Below are 17281 nucleotides of genomic sequence, written 5' to 3' on the forward strand. Positions count from 1 at the left end.
TCAAAATGTTGTATCAAGACTGCCCAAATGTGCCTAATTTGTTTATTAACAACTTTTCATGTTCAAAACTGTGTACTATCCTCAAACAATAGCATGGTATTATTTCACTGTAATAGCTACTGTAAATTGGACAGTGCAGTTAGATTAACAATAATTTAAGATTTCTGCTGATAACAGATATGTCTATGTCCTGGGAAATGTTCTTGTTACTTACAACCTCATGCTAATTGCATTATCTTACATTAGCTCAACTGTCCCGCAGGGGATCCACCGATCCTGAAGAAGTCTACTAACCCTAGCCCCAGCCCTAACCCTAAACTTAACCCTCACCCTAACCTTAGCAAGCAGTTGCTTATCAACATATAGTTTGTTGATAATATGACCATCTGTAGAGCATCTACAGATGGACTATCCGGATCAGGACTTTCCAAATAATGTGTGACTGTAATATGTATTGTGTGTAATGTGTCAAGGACAATTGGTCAGATTTTTTACTAATCACATATTTTGTTACAGTATGTTTTCTTATAGTGATTTGTCCATAGTAGGCCATTTTGAAATGTACTGTATAAAACCCTCATTATTTCTTTGCTTTTGTAAAAACCCTGAAGAATTCCAAAAGCCGAAATGCATTGGTTTTTAATTGTAACAATCAAGAAGCTTTTTTATTTACTTCCATTGTCCCAAGAGTTTCTGTCCGAGGGAAAGAATTTGACTGAGATTAGGGTTTTTGGCACTCAAAGTTAATCAATCGCTTGATGAAAGTCCTTGCTGTCTCATAAGAGTTTCATGTGATACTTCACACACTGTTCCTCCGGCCAATAGCCCAAAAAAAGGCGATCTTCTCCGTCTGCAAGGCAGCAACAGCCAGGCACTCATGATGTCAAATATATGGCAAGTATGGCAACCACAGAGAAGAAATGGGATTACAGTATTCAGTCAAGGCTGCTTCTGTGGTGTCTATTGTTTTAGGTCAGATAGCACAGCTCACTGCAGTAGTGGAACACCAGCGTCAGGTAGTAGAGTGACACCACCTGTCTGGAGACATGGCTGTGCGGAGTAGAGGCTCAAAATGGCACCTCAGAAGTCCTTGTCCCAGCCTGACAGCTCATCTGGAGGCTCCTCCAGCTCTGGGGGAAAGATGTCAAAGTGGCTGTGGTCCATCGGCCCCTTCAGCTGGGGAGAGAAACATCAAAGAACACCAGTCAGATACAGTCACATCCAAGAACTCCTTTGACGGTCACATACCTGTACTAAATAATTTTGTGAATAGAGTACTACGCATCCGAACACTTCACCTCTCTCTTCAGTGGGGATATGAGCTTCTGGCATCTCAGCCCCTCCCCGTTAAAGCCCTGGAACCACCTGCAAGACGTAACAAAAAGTTCAGCTATTCATTTTCTGTCAGAACTACAGATCCCATCATCCCCCATCATCCCCCAGTGCCCACACACTCCACCAGACCCAATACAATACAGAACAGTTGGTATAAATATTGCATACATGCACACACATCACCCCACAAAGACAGATCCCAGCCTATAGGAGTCAACAAAATGTTTTATTCTGCAGGAAGACACACACACAGGAGTATGCAATCACAGCAACACTGAAAACAGAATGATTTAGGTCATATTGAACTGCTAATAGGGCCAGTGTTTGTATGTTTACATACCATTTCTGCCAAACATCACACGCCTACACAGAACAGGAACATCTCTCTAAAGACCAAACATATGTCAAAATGGCTGTCACGATTTTATGAATTGCTTGCTCCAGCTTCGAGCATTAGTGGATGACTGTTGAGAGGAAGCCAACTCTGCCAGTCCTATGGTCTATTCAGGCTCTGCTCTGCTGATTAAATAAGGAGACAGATGCACCACCCATTCTCACAACTAATTGCTCCCAGGTGAAAGTGCTGTTTACTTATGCAATACTGCTTATTGTAACATGATACTGAAGAGAAGGGGGGGGGGGGTGCTCAACACACATTTGTCTGCACAGTGCAGAGAGGTATGACACCAATGGGTTCTGAAATAATTATCCTAATGTCTCTGGGTAACTGAATGGAGAGAGAATGATCCATAGCCTACTGGTTATGAAGGCACCACTGAGCAAGTTGTACAAACTGAGCTGGATTTATATCACATTTGATCAGAAATCCATCATCCATCCGTTAAAGAACAGTAGCTGATTAGTGGCTAGGAGCTAGGATCTGTCTAGGTGTGTAGTTGGTGTTGATGATGCATATTAAAAAGAAGTGGACCTACTTGTGTTTCTTAATGTCGATGATTCCGTTCTTCTTATTGCCAAGCCTATCCACAGGGTTGAGCCTAAAGGTAGGACAATATATATGTACCTGTCATTGTTGACAACCATCTGGACAAACAGAATGCTGACAACATGATTACAGCTAATACCCTATACACACGAAAACAGGTTGATACAGGAGATATGACACAGTCTATTTGATTCCGACCTGGTCTGGTTTGATATGTGATTATTATCAATGCAGGTCCCTCATGGACCAATTACATTCAATTGTTTTTGTCTGGTCAATTACTAAAAGCCCAATTGCTGTGTGACTCACTGAGCTGGCCAAAGGATTTGAAACATGGTGCTCACTAGCCTTATCCAGTAGCCTATTTATGGCCAATCGAATATCAACATATTGTTTTGCCAGCTGAAAGTGTGTCAAAGTGCACTCTGGGTCGTTATTAAATTCAGAGCTTTGTCAGATTGTCCAGTGCATAAATTCAGAGCATTTCACTCTCTGAGCGTTCAGAGCGCACACTGGACGCTCTGGCCGAAGAGTACAGTAGGGTTTATCTGAGTGTTCTGAACTCACAACGGCAGTCAAGCACACAAGCTAACTGGCTAAAGTTGGCGAACTTACTAGCTACTTCCAGACACAAATGAGTGAACACATTCTGCTGCCCTAGCAGGCCTAGTTGGACTGTTTTCATATCATTCTGAGGGTTACTGAATGTAACTGTGCTACTGGCAACAATTTAATTAAATATTTTTGCAGACATTTACTGTCACCTGCCATATCCACAAGTGAAGGGCGTTGGTAAAGTCCTTAATTATTCTCTCTGGCACTCTCAATACAACTCTGCTATCGGAGCAGACTGCTAGATTGAACTGACAAACACATCCTTTATATGCTGCCAATTACCACCACGACAACGTTTAGATCCAGAGGATCTTCGTCAGGTTTACTGGTGTTGAGGTGCTAATTGGGAGAATACAGTGAGTAGGGATTACAAATTCCCTGCCGGTGACTGTTATTAGCACCTCACAACCCTGAGCTGCACACTCCCCTTCCCCCATGACTGGAGCCTGAGAGTCTAGGGGGTACCATAAACCTGCCTCTCAAACGCTCTCTGACCTGTGTGACTTGTGCCCTGATAGGTTGCTAGGAATGTTACTAGGGGGACGAACATCTGTCCATCCTCTTAAATATACAGGTCACACAGTGTCTCTCAAGCAGTGGCAGAGGGCAACGTCTCGCCCATCAACAACAGGACTCACTCATATCTCTGAACTTAATAGTTGGTTGTTACTATGGCTGTATGCTGCCTTTGTGTATAGCTGTATTGTCATATGTGTAGGTAGCATATACATTTTCATACAGTCCTTCCCTTGTTAATAACCTTGTTGCGCTACTTGTGCTATCAGTTATAGTATTGTGTACAGTGGATTCATTACCTCTGTTTATCCTGTTTCAGAACCAGTACCATTCACAGTGGGGAGGACGGCTTAAAATAAAGGCTTCAAAGATATGGAAACCAATTCCGGTCCAGCCATTACCAGAAGCCTGTCCTCCCCAATTAAGGTGCCACCAATCTCTTGTGTTCCAGTACCACTGCACTACTTTCTACCAACTTTCCTACTTTTCATTCCCATGTGCATCCCCATATGTGTGTTTAAATAAAGTTCCTGTGTTAACTCTTTCAGTAGCCCTTTCTGTTCTTTTCATGTAGGTTATACTTTATTAGCCCAGCACCTACGTTTTTAAGGATGTGCGTATGACCACAATTATTATAATAATTTTTGTACATTTTATTTAACCTTTATTTAACTAGGCAAGTCAGTTCAGAACAAATTCTTATTTACAATGATGGCCTACCCCGGCCAAACCCGGACGACGCTGGGCCAATTGTGTGCCGCCCTATGGGGCACTATAGTTTCATTACTTGTGTTGGCTTTACCTCAAACAAAGTAGACAAACAGACACACTGTTCATTTCATTCAACTACAGCCTCTTATTTGTCGCTTAATGGGATTACAACAGCAGCAGTCAGTGATGCCACAGCCACATACTTGCAGAGTCTCCTGATGAGGTCGTCGGGGCGCTTGCTGATCCTCTTGGGGAAGTCAACCTTTTCAATCCCATGGAGGACCATGGTGTAGATCTTTATAGGGTCACTTCCAGAAAATGGTGGGCTGGAAGAGTTGGGTTGGAGGGTAGAAAACGGGTAGAAAACAAATAGAGGATCTTGAGGGATCTTGCTCATGATGAACATGACAGGCTCTAGCTAAATGGTATCGTGGATATGCTTGGGACACTTACACACACTGTATTGTCTTATGCAGCCCAACAAGCTATCTCAAGTAGGCTGATAGACCCTCATACACTCAACATCCTAGTGTCAAATATGTTACTGTGGTTGTGGAATGTGGCCTAACGTCTAATGGTTCCTCTCAGAGTGAAGTGCCTGAAGAGCCTTATTCAAGATTCAAGCACATACTCAGTGTCCACAACACTCCACCCTTTTGGGGCACTGTTATTGTCAAAGGCAGACCACATGTCATACTGTCCTACTGACTCACCTGCCAGTCAGCAGCTCAAAGATGAGGATCCCTAGAGACCAGCAGTCAGCTCCAAAGTCATGGCCCTTGTTCATGATGACCTCTGGGGCCACATACTCTGGGGTCCCACAGAATGTCCATGTCTTCTTCCCCAGGCCAATCCTCTTAGCAAAACCAAAGTCAGCCTGAGGAAACAGACAGATACTGTAACATGGACACCCCTTCAAACATGGACACCCCTAGTGGTTTTGGCTATAGAAGGCTAGAATGACCTTACTGAAGAGCTCACAGACTTTCAATTTGGCACCGTCATAGGATGCCACCTTTCCAAAAAGTCAGTTCGTCAAATTTCTGCCCTGCTAGAGCTGCCCCGGTCAACTGTAAGTGCTGTTATTGTGAAGTGGAAACATCTAGGAGCAACAACGGCTCAGCCGTGAAGTGGTAGGCCACACAAGCTCACAAAATGGGACAGCAGAGTGCTGAAGCGTGTAGCGCGCAAAATATTGTCTGTCCTCAGTTGCAGCAATCACTACATAGTTCCAAACTGCCTCTGGAAGCAACATCAACACAATAACTGTTCATCGGAAGCTTTCCATGGCCGAGCAGCCACACACAAACCTAAGACCACCATTCACAATGCCAAGTGTCGGTTGGAGTGGTGTAAAGCTCGCCACCATTGGACTCTGGAGCAGTGGAAACGCCTCCTCTGGAGTAATGAATCACGCTTCACCAACTGGCAGTCCGATGGACGAATTTGGGTCTGGCGAATGCCAGAAGAACGCTACCTGCCCGAATGAATGGTGCCAACTGTAAAGTTTGGTGGAGGAGGAATAATGGTCTATGGCTAGGTCCCTTAGTTCCAGTAAAGGGAAATCTTACAGTATACAGTACAATGATATTGTAGAGGATTCTGTCCTTCCAACTTTGTGGCAACAGTTTGGGGAAGGCATGACCCGTGCACTAAGCAAGGTCCATACAGAAATGGTTTATTGAGATCGCACAGAACCCTGAACTCAACCCTGTTGAACACCTTTGGGATGAATTGGAACAGCGACTGCGAGCCAGTCCTAATCGCCCAACATCAGTGCCTGACCTCACTAAACCTCTTGTGGCTGAATGGAAGCAAGTCCCAGCAGCAATGTTCCAACATCTAGTGGAAAGCCTTCCCAGAAGAGTGGAGGCTGTTATAGCAGCAAAGGGGACCAACTCGATATTAATGTCCTTGATTTTGGAATGAGATGTTCGACGAGCAGGTGTCCACATACTTTTGGTCATGTAGTGTATGACTATGTACAAACAACTGAAAATGAGCAGTGGTCAAATTAAGGTCTATTACCATTTTGACATAGCCTTCTGCATCCAGTAGTAGGTTCTCAGGTTTCAGGTCTCTGTAGATGATTCCTCTGGCGTGGAGGTAGTCAAAGGCTTCCAGGACACAGGCAATGCAGAAGCGGGCTGTCTGCTCCTCAAAGAAACTCCTGTTTCACAGTCAAGGCCAACATTAAGACACATACTAGGATTTTGTACTGATTACTATCGCTCTTATAATGCCAATCAAAAGTAATGGCATCTTTTTTTAGGCACAAACTCCACTATGGTTCATTGGACAAAGCCTATGGGAAAATGAATTGTTTTTGTAGGGTTTTGGAATAAATGTTCAAAATAAAGTCTGTGGTAAACACAGGCTTAAGACATCTAATACATTTTGTTCTATGAGATAATCTTAATCAGCTAACATAACTTTTTATGAATTTTGAGGCATTTATGTAATTTAAAAAAACACGACGCCCATAAAGGCTTCTTTCCCCATTCATTTTGCCTGGAATGGCTGTACGAACTAGAGGTCAATTCTAAAATGTTTCGTTTTTAGGACTACAAGCTGGCGAGCTCTATTGATTCCAGGCTTTTGAGGTGTTTTAGCAGATGTAAGACAACCTACACTCACATGTCCCGTAGTACACTCCACAGCTCACCACCCAGGCAGACTTCCAGTAGCAAGTACACATACTTGTCATCTCGGAATGTCCGAAACAACCTGGAACACAAAGTGACATTTAGAGGGCTTAGGACCATCTGAACAATGTTACTGTTCTGGGGTTCTTAAAGACATGACTGCTTGACAGGGATCTTCTGCTTCGCAGCATATTTCTTTGGATGAGGTACTTTCAGGTGTTAAGCTGCTTTTTGTTTGCCTTGGATCTGCTTGTCAATTGAGCCCCAAAGAACAGTTACTAGGAAAGCAGTGAGAGAAAGGAGCATTTTGAAAAAGAGAGATGTGTGAAGATGGATATGGCATTCAAACTGAACATTCCTCTTTGAGTGGCAGCTGGAATCAGTGTTTGCCCAGACCTTTTTGTCCTTGAATGTCACAGGGCAGATAAATCAAACCTCAGTCTACACTCAGCGGTGAGACCAAGGACAACGACATTCTCCAAAGGGACTCCTTAGCAACTCCTACTGGACCATAGAACACGTGGAGAGGGGCCTCTCTTAAGAGAGAAAATTCTAGCTTTCCTCTCATGAACCACTTCTTGTTTCATGGTCAACACCCTTCACTTCCACAGTCCCTTTTCCCGTGTCAATCTGAGGGCTGACTTGTCTTATAGGATATTCAGTGAAATGAGACCTTTCACTCTCAACTCATGGGAGTCATGGCAATGGAACCAAATCACTTGGGAAATAATAAAAATCCCTTTGTCTGAAACTAGACAGGTTTCCATCCATCCATCCATTTCATGCGGATTAATTACCTGATGTATGAAAAAAGTCATGACTGAGCTGATGGAAACATGGGATTTTATAAATGCTGACAGACAATTTGTTCGTTCGACATGGAGGGATCTTTATGGTCAGTAAAATGGCGGTAGAAACGTCTTTATGTGGAAATATAGTAACCATCATATCGAAGTAAATTTGGAGTCAAGCGACGATACAGTACCAGTCAAACGTTTGGGCACACCTACTAATTCAAGAGTTGTTCTTTATTTTTACTATTGTTTTACTATAGTGAAGACATCAAAACTATGAAATAACACACATGGAATCATGTAGTAACCAAAAAAGTAGCCACCCTTTGCCTTGATGACAGCTTTGCACACTCTTTGCATTCTCTCAACCAGCTTCATGAGGTAATCACCTGGAATGCATTTCAATTAACAGGTGTGCCTTGTTAGAAGTTAATTTGTGGAATTTCTTTCCTTTTTAATGCATTTGAGCCAATCAGTTGTGGTGGTAGGGGGTGGTATACAGAAGATAGTGTCACGTCCTGACCAGCAGAGGGCATGTTGCTTAGTCTAGGTCAGGATGTGGTTTGTGTTTGTTTAATGTTGATGATTGGGACTTCCAATTGAAGGCAGGTGTGTATAGTTGCCTTTGATTGGAAGTCCTATATAGGTGTGTGTGTTTGTCTTTGGGGTTGTGGGGAATTGTTTGTGTGCACTGCGTTGGTTTGAGCCTGCCACACTGTTACCATTGTAAGTACTGTTTATTGTTTTTTTTGTTCAAGTGGATGCCTTACATGTTTCCTTTAATAAACATGAGTGTCCACAATCCCGCTGCGCCTTGGTCCTTCTCTCTTAAATACGACATATTCGCCGAAGAGTACGACATATTCGGTGACAGATAGACCTATTTGGTAAAAGACCAAGTCCATATTATGGCAAGAACAGCTCAAATAAGCAAAGAGAAATGACAGTCCATCATTACTTTAAGACATGAAGGTCAGTCAATGCGGAAAATTTCCAGAACTTTGAAAGTTTCTTCAAGTGCAGTCGCAAAAACCATCAAGCGCTATGATGAAACTGGCTCTCATGAGGACCACCACAGGAAAGGAAGACCCAGAGTTACCTCCGCTGCAGAGGATAAGTTCATTAGAGTTAACTGCACCTCAGATTGCAGCCCAAATAAATGCTTCACAAAGTTCAATTAACAGACACATCTCAACACCAACTGTTCAGTGGAGACTGCGTGAATCAGGCCTTTATGGTCAAATTGCTGCAAAGAAACTACCACTAAAGGACACCAATAATAATAAGAGACTTGCTTGGGCCAAGAAAAACGAGCAATGGACATTAGACCTGTGGAAATCTGTCCTTTGATCTGATGAGTCAAAATTTGAGATTGTTGGTCTTTGCGAGACACAGAGTAGGTGAACGGATGATCTCCTCATGTGTGGTTCCCACCGTGAAGCATGGAGGAGTACATTTACATTTACATTTAAGTCATTTAGCAGACGCTCTTATCCAGAGCGACTTACAAATTGGTGCATTCACCTTATGATATCCAGTGGAACAACCACTTTACAATAGTGCATCTAAATCTTTTAAGGGGGGGGGGGGGGTTAGAAGGATTACTTTATCCTATCCCAGGTATTCCTTAAAGAGGTGGGGTTTCAGGTGTCTCCGGAAGGTGGTGATTGACTCCGCTGTCCTGGCGTCGTGAGGGAGCTTGTTCCACCATTGGGGTGCCAGAGCAGCGAACAGTTTTGTGATGTAGGTGTGATGGTGCTTTGCTGGTGACACACTTTGTGATTGATTTAGAATTCAAGGCACACTTAACCAGCATGGCTACCACAGCATTCTGCAGCGATATGCCATCCCATCTAGTTTGCGCTTAGTGGGACTATCATTTGTTTTTCAACAGGACAATGACCCAAAACACACCTCCAGGCTGTGTAAGGGCTATTTGAGTGCTACATCAGATGACCGGGCCTCCACAATCACATGACCTCAACCCAATTGAGATGTTTTGGGATGAATTAGACCGCAGAGTCAAGGAAAAGCAGCCAACAAGTGCTCTGCATATGTGGGAACTCCTTCAAGACCGTTGGAAAAGTATTCCTCATGAAGCTGGTTGAGAGAATCCCAAGAGTGTGCAAAGCTGTCAAAGGCAAAGGGTGGCTACTTTGAAGAATCTCAAATATAAAACATTTGTTTAACACTTTTTTGGTTACTACATGATTCCATATGTGTTATTTCATAGTTTTGATGTCTTCACTATTATTCTACAATGAAGAAAATAGTAAAAATAAAGAAAAACCCTTGAATGAGTAGGTGTGTCCAAACATTTGACTGGTACTGTACGTTGTGTGGTCCTCCCACGACTACTCGTGAAAGCATGCAGTTTATTAGGCTACAGATTAAATCCATTAATGTGAACTTCACAGGGTGGTGAAAGTGAGCTTGATGCTCCTTTCCAATACATTTTGAAGGTCTTATTCTGGAGACATGATGATCAATGTTTGGCTGCCATTTGACAAATAAAAATTCTCGATCTTATCCATAATAATCTCATCATGTATAGTTAGCTCTACCCACACTGTATCTGTGAGCTGTTGGCTATAGTGCATGTGCCAAGACCAGAGTGGGCACATTTGCAATATTATGTAATGCTTTTTGTGACAAATGATCAGTCGAGTTAACAAATGCAATTGAAACCCATTTAACTTTTTATTCGGTACATTGGAACTATTACGCGCACTATGTCATCAAGCACAGCCTTATATCTGCAATAAGTCAGTTTGATGGAAACACATCTCTGGTGTGAAAATGCGCATATTGTTTTATGCAGATTTTAGAATATTGCCATGAAAATCTGTCGCCAATTGGATGGAAACCTAGTTATACTAGATTACAATATTTGTTTCATGAATTTTAAAACCCATCAAAAGTAAGTGAAAGTAAGACTGGTCTAGGCAGCATTTGCCTCATTTATATTTCAAGTTTGACTTTTGTTTGAAACCACTAAAAACATGCGTTACTCATTGACTAGATGGATACAATACATGCTGTATTAATTTCCATTGTAAATACAAACACTCTCTTCTCTGTTTCATAGATCTGAACAATGAATTTGTCCTTCACTTAACTGTTTGTTTATGCATTCAGCGGATACACAAGGTCCCACTTTGCATAAATGAACCTACTGCGATTGTATGATGTTGTATAACCATACATTGTTTTTATGAAACAATACAGGATCCTCAAAAAGCAAATGATGATTGGAAATAGAGTACAAAATCTACAGTGGTGCCTGAAATTGACACCCTTGATAAAAGATGACTATATGAAATAAATCATTTAAATACTGAGCTATATCGTATGCTCAACATTTCATACCCCCAAGACATGCTAACCTCTCACCATTACCAATAACAGGGGAAGTTAGCATTTGAGCATACAATATAGCTAAGTATTTTAATTATTTATTTTATACAGTCATTATTGCTAATCTTTATCAATGGTGTCAATAATTTCAGACCCCACTGTATATGATTTTCCACATGGGAGGCCTTGCAAACATCAATATGTCTTGTCTCCCTCTTCAAATCAAAGTTTATTTGTCACGTGTGCCGAGTACAACAGGTGTAGACCTTACAGTGACAGAGTAGTGGGCCGTGCTCTTTAGATTGAACCTGATTGTCATATGGTCCAGGTGATAGCAGTCATGTTCCATTCATATTGGAACTCCTTTACACTGATATAAACATGTATCATGTGAAGTACTCTAAGAAAACATTGCAGTTGTCAAAGCTTGAACAAAAGCCTGAATAAAAGGCTCTGGATGTTTACACTGCTTTGGGGACTCTGCAATAGGCAGTGTTGTGTGAGGACAACCGGAGAGCATCGTGGGCACGTGACGCAGACCTGACTATGAAGTGTGACTTGGTCAGCTGAAGGATGTTCCTCTCAGAGTAGATGTGCTCCTGTTGTCTCGTGTCCAAAATGTGCTTCTTTTTAATACACTTCAGAGCAAATGTGGTGTCTTCATCTCTCAGTTTCACCTGCAATATAAACATAACTCTTATTGACATGATGTTACATCGTTTTTATAGCAACTGTAGGCCTATGCCCTCTGCTGTTGTTTTTGCTGTTGCTTTATGGTATGGTGTGACCCAGACGTCAGGCCACTCACCAGCTCTACTCGGCCGAACCCACCCATGCCCAGTGTGGCTATGACCTCCAGGTCCTGGAAGGGGTCATGGGTGGGGAGGACGGCAATCCTCTCCCTGAGCCGATGCACTTCCTGGGCCTCTGGGGACGAGTCGATAACGGGGGAATGGGGCCTGTGGAAAGAGGGAAGGAGGGAGGGAGGAAGGAAGGAAGGAAGGAGGGAGGGAGGGAGGGAGGGAGGGAGGGAGGGAGGGAGGGAGGGAGGGAGGAAGGAAGGAGGGAGGGAGGGAGGGAGGGAGAACCATTTGGGTTCAACTCCTAAATCTCTGTTTCTGCCCACAGTGGGGCCCTAAAATGTCTGGGCTGGTTGGGTATTTGTCAATGTAACTGCCATTTGTTATTTGAATTATGTGGAAACAGTAATTTTGTGGAACTACTTACAGTGCATTTCTCCTCTCGTCACATCGGGAGAGCTCTTCGACATATTTCTTCAGGTACGCCTGCAGTTCCTCATAAGTGCCCACCATCTGGTTGAAGTTGCTGGAGAGGTGGCATAAACACATGTCTGGTGTTTCCTTCCATTGTGTGTGTGTGTGTGTGTGTGTGTGTGTGTGTGTGTGTGTGTGTGTGTGTGTGTGTGTGTGTGTGTGTGTGTGTGTGTGTGTGTGTGTGTGTGTGTGTGTGTGTGTGTGTGTGTGTGTGTGTGTGTGCGCACTCACTCTCTGTCCACCACCAAGCACTGTGTGTCATTCTCAGTAGAGATGATGTTTGCTGAACGCACATCCTCACTGGAAAGAAACAGACAGTCTTATTCAGCAGAGCTACACACAGTTGAATCCAATGGAAATTCACTATAGAATCATGCAATAGCCGCTTTATAATGCATATCTTTGTCAGACAGACAGACATTCCAAGGCCCACTACTCTACAATATTGTGAAAGGATTTGATTGAAACCGCATTGGTAAAATGTGTGGATTGTCAGTCAGGGGGCTAGCAATGACAATTGATAGAATGTGGACAAACGCATATTAACATGGGAGAACGAGGGAACCGACAGTGTGTTACAAGTGTGTTTGAAACTTGCCTTGGTGCAAGACAAACCAGGCCAGAGTGCTTTTGCCCATTTAACATTTTGAGTCGGTCAAAGTGATCAGTAACAGCTCTTACCTTATGAGGGCTTTTTCTCCAAAGTAGTCGCCCACACCCAGTGTCTTTATCTCCCGCGGCTCAGTACATCCCTCTGTGGTCTGGGTGACACACACCTGGCCAGAAACCACAGCATGTTAAGGGCGATCTCTTTTGCCCTCGATCCAAAATGGCAGACTACGTTTTCTGCAATCAAGATTGCGTGATCTATCACGGTCGGATAAAGCACTTTAACTTCTCTGTAATGCCAGATACGAAAGTGACTCTTTTCAGCTACAAATATGAACCATGTGTCAATCGTGTCTTACCTCTCCTTTAGCTATAATGAAGAAAGTGTTCCCTTCTTCGCCCTCCCGAATGATATACTCTCCTTTATCAAAATAGTCCTATAGACATGAGACAAAATAATCAACAAATCTTCCCAAATCACCTGTTATAAAAAAAAGTCTGATTAGAAACAAAGTAAAAGGCTCACAATTTCCAGACAGTCAACGATTTTAGAAAGCTTCTCTTCTGGCAGGTCTCTCAGCAGAGATACACTGTAAAAGATAAGGACACAGAGATAGTTATTGGGGGAAATAAATTGGATTTAGCAATGCAACATATTGCCAACTACTTCAAAGATAACCTAACTTAACAGTAGACACTGAGTATACAAAACATTAAGAACACCTGCTCTTTCCATGACATAGACTGACCAGGTGAAAGCCCACCTTATTGATGTCACTTGATAAATCCACTTCAATCAGTGTAGATGAAGGAGGCAGCGTAAATAAGGATGTTTAAGCATTGAGACAGTTGAGACATGTATTGTGTATGTGCCATTCAGAGAGTGAATGGGCAAGACAAAAGATTTAAGTGTCTTTGAACGGGGTATGGTAGTAGCACAGGAGGCTGGCACGTTAATTGGGGAGGACGGGCTCGTGGTAATGACTGGAGCGGAATCAAATACATCAAACACATGGTTTGATGCCATTCCATATATTGCAACACAATATAAGGAAGGTGTTCCTAATGTTACATTTTTATTTCAATTGTTTTTTAATATTGCAGATAAATTGTAGCTTCCATCAATGTAATTGTCTGCATCCCTTCCAATCCCCCATATATTTTTTTGCATTTATTTATATACATATACATACATACACATACATACATACACACATAAATACAGACATATACATATATATATACACATCTTTTTTTAAATATATTTTCCTTTATTACTTTTTAACACTACCACTTCTCTGCTAATTGGAGTAAACTAATGAACAACAACGCTTAGGCTTCTACTTTCAACTTATACATACTATATAAATTTTACGGGAACAGTCTATTTTACAATAGTTATATATATATATTTTTTTCTCCTGTCCTTCCTCTAACCTCAACCTCTCCCATTTATTTATTTCACAAAACTTCTGAACCTATACACGTTTTACGGACACTGTACAGTATGTTTTACATTAGTTATCTTGTTGTTATTAGCTGTTATTATTCCCAACCTTCAGCTCCATTCAACCCATCTATCTCTTACAGTAACACCATCCATATTGGATTTCTATTTGCCAAACATTAGGTGTTCCTAATGTTTGGCTTCGTCAGTGTACTGTATATGCGTTCGCATCTCAAACATGCACATCTCCCTTAGACATCAACGCCTGCTTCAGGGTTGAGGACCAAGCCTCTAGATGTACCTGCGTAGGAAGCTGAAGTACTCTTCTTGTGTGGCCTGTGTAGACTTCATCATAATACTCTGGAAGGTCTGACGATCCAGAGCCCAGATATGAGCCTGGGATACAGCTGGCCATTGGAAATCACAAGTCCAATCAATACACCACACAACATCAGACATTCACAGGGCCAGGTATTCCTAGAACGTTATATGAGTTGGCCAAACATTGCGTGAACATACTTTCAATATGTGAAAAAGGTGTGTGGTTCCTACAGTACTATTCCATGCAAGATTAGAGAAAGCACCTGTGTGAAATATGGTCTTGCACATTCTAATGACGATTTAATAGTCCCTTGGTGACTTCTCATAAAATCGTGTGCCGCCATGCTGCTCTGTCATATGTTGGTAATCATGTATGTCACATGCGTGGGGTTTGTTGCACTTGAGTATGAACACTTCGTTTACGATGTGTGTGGAAAAGTACTATATCTCAAAGGGGAAATCTTCTCATTCTAGAGACTACTAGTTAAACTCACCTTTCACTGTAGCAGTTCTCTTACAGTTGTACAATATAGCCAACTCTCCAAAGGCAGTCCTGGGACTCATCTCTCCAAGCAATTTGCCATTCTGCGTGACCTTTAGCAGGCCATCTGAAGGGACAAAACCTAGCCTGAGTATAGACAAATAGCCAAAGATATGCTGTGTAAGAAGATAATAAAGTCGATATGACCTGCCAGCACATAGAGGTAGTTCCCTGGTTCTCCCTCCTGGATGACCAATTGGCCATCAGTGTAGATCCTCTCATACATGCAGTCCACCATCTCCCTCAGGTGCTGCGGATCCAGCTTCTTCAGGAAGTCATTGTTCATGATGGCGTCATTGATTAGCTTCTTGGTGCTAGGAGCAGGAGGAGCACAGATAAGAGGCACAGACACTCTACTTTTAGAGGTCAAAGGCTTGTTTCACCTCCATATCAATCTTCATCCAGCGTTTTAGTTGGAAGTCAAATATCAACTTTGACAGCAAGTCAAGTAAATTGGTACTTGGAGCAGAAATGGGCAGATTATTTTGAATAATGTGGTTTTATTGCCTCTGGATAACATTTCTGAACAAAAGGATTCAATGTATTGCAGTAAAGTATTAGGATAGCACACCAAAAGTCAAATTATTTCCCCTTAAACAGCCCACTAAGCCCTACATACAGTAGGGGCTGCTAACTGGTGGTTGAGTTTGCACCACCATGAGTAAACGCTTCAACGACGCCGTTACTACTGTATTTACACTACAACATTCATTGTTTCACAGATGGACAAAGCACTATGTTGTCACTAGTCTCTAAACCAGCCACATGAAAGACAAACTGTTGATGTAGTACCGTTAGCGCTGTCAGTTTCGCCCTGTATCGCTCTTAACTACAAGGCCTATGTTATCACATCAGACATCCGAGGGCCAGTCCATTAACCTAAAATCCACCTGGTGAATGAACTAAAGCAGGAGAGTATGAGGCAGGCAACCGAGGTCTGCTTAATTGAAGCCATAATTATCCAGTCCATACATATTGCATATTGATGCTCAATGCCTTTGTTTCCCCATGTGCCTTCCAATTATCCCCAATGCTAATACAGGCCTTCGAATCTCCTTGGAGTGGCAGACACTACAAAGGCTTGGCCAGAGCTGTTGTTCTTTCAAGAGAGTCAGCCAGTTTTCCTGAGAACACTTGGGCTGAGAATCAATCAGAACACAGATTTGGACAATGCGCCGTTTAAAAGGTCATTTACAATTAAACCCACATATGCTCTTCTTCCTGTGAACGTGGTCTCCGTGAACACGGGAACATTGACTTTAAAACGTGCATTGCGGCCCAAAGCAAGATACCCATACCTACATGTACAAATTACCTGGACTAACCTGTACCCCCGCACATTGACTCGGTACCGGTACCCCCTGTATATAGCCTCGTTATTGTTATTTTATTTTTTACTTTCGTTTATTTAGGAAATATTTTCTTGAACTGCGTTGTTGGTAAAGGGCTTGTAGGTAAGCGCTTCACGGTAAAGTCTACACCTGTTGTATTCGGCGCGTGTGACAAATAAAACGTGATTTGATTTGATTTGAGATCAGATTGAATCCCGGCATGGTTATTTTTTTATTTGCATGTAGCCTATACCAGACACCGGCATTCAGTGAGAACAAATAAGGATTAAAGGCAGGCTTTATCATCACAGACCCAGCTGATTGCTTCTAGCCTATTGGGAAATAGGTTAGAATGTAATTAAATGTGGGAGAATGAGACAATAGGAACAAGTACAATGGAGGACAATCAGTCTGGGATGTCCACTACTACATGGAAATGTTTCTAGAGTTATTATCCCTTCCGATATCCTCAACAACATTGTGTGATACTGTTGATGTCTGACACCCACCTGGAGTCCTTGCGGACATGGGCCCTCTCTATGGACACATGTTGGGCTCTGAAACCCCCGCAGAAGTGCCCTGAGGTGGGCTCGGCCGACACGCCCTCCTTGGCCTTGAGCCTGCAGTGGACCTCCACGGCCACCCTGTGGAAGCGGGTGGGACCCTGGTTGATGACACTGAGCATGCGGTGGCTGTGGTAGTTGGGAGCCGGAGCCGGAGCGGAGCGGCCCAGGATGTTGTAGCCGATGGCATCCTGGAGCTTTTCTATATGGGAGACTTTAGCCTCCAGCTCTCTCTGCAGGCTTTGCAGCTGCAGCTCCTGGGCCTTAAACTCCTGG

General features: G+C 42.7%; 1 protein-coding gene across 1 annotated transcript; it reads right to left on the reverse strand.

The window, feature by feature from the left end:
• Positions 1 to 623: 623 nt before the first annotated feature.
• LOC115153151 (cGMP-dependent protein kinase 2-like) lies at positions 624 to 17179 on the reverse strand. The gene is made up of 18 exons (XM_029698248.1): positions 16952 to 17179; positions 15259 to 15425; positions 15065 to 15178; positions 14551 to 14656; positions 13329 to 13392; positions 13162 to 13239; positions 12875 to 12969; positions 12425 to 12493; positions 12147 to 12245; positions 11728 to 11878; positions 11460 to 11596; positions 6761 to 6850; positions 6152 to 6293; positions 4837 to 5000; positions 4327 to 4449; positions 2271 to 2333; positions 1299 to 1365; positions 624 to 1176 (listed from the first exon to the last, which is right to left on the reverse strand). Exons 1-18 carry the CDS (start codon positions 17125 to 17127, stop codon positions 1081 to 1083), a joined length of 2001 nt encoding a protein of 666 aa, XP_029554108.1. The 5' UTR covers positions 17128 to 17179; the 3' UTR covers positions 624 to 1080.
• Between the last annotated feature and the right edge of the window lie 102 nt (positions 17180 to 17281).

Source organism: Salmo trutta, chromosome 18, assembly GCF_901001165.1.
Source record: "Salmo trutta chromosome 18, fSalTru1.1, whole genome shotgun sequence".
Lineage (NCBI taxonomy): Eukaryota > Metazoa > Chordata > Actinopteri > Salmoniformes > Salmonidae > Salmo > Salmo trutta.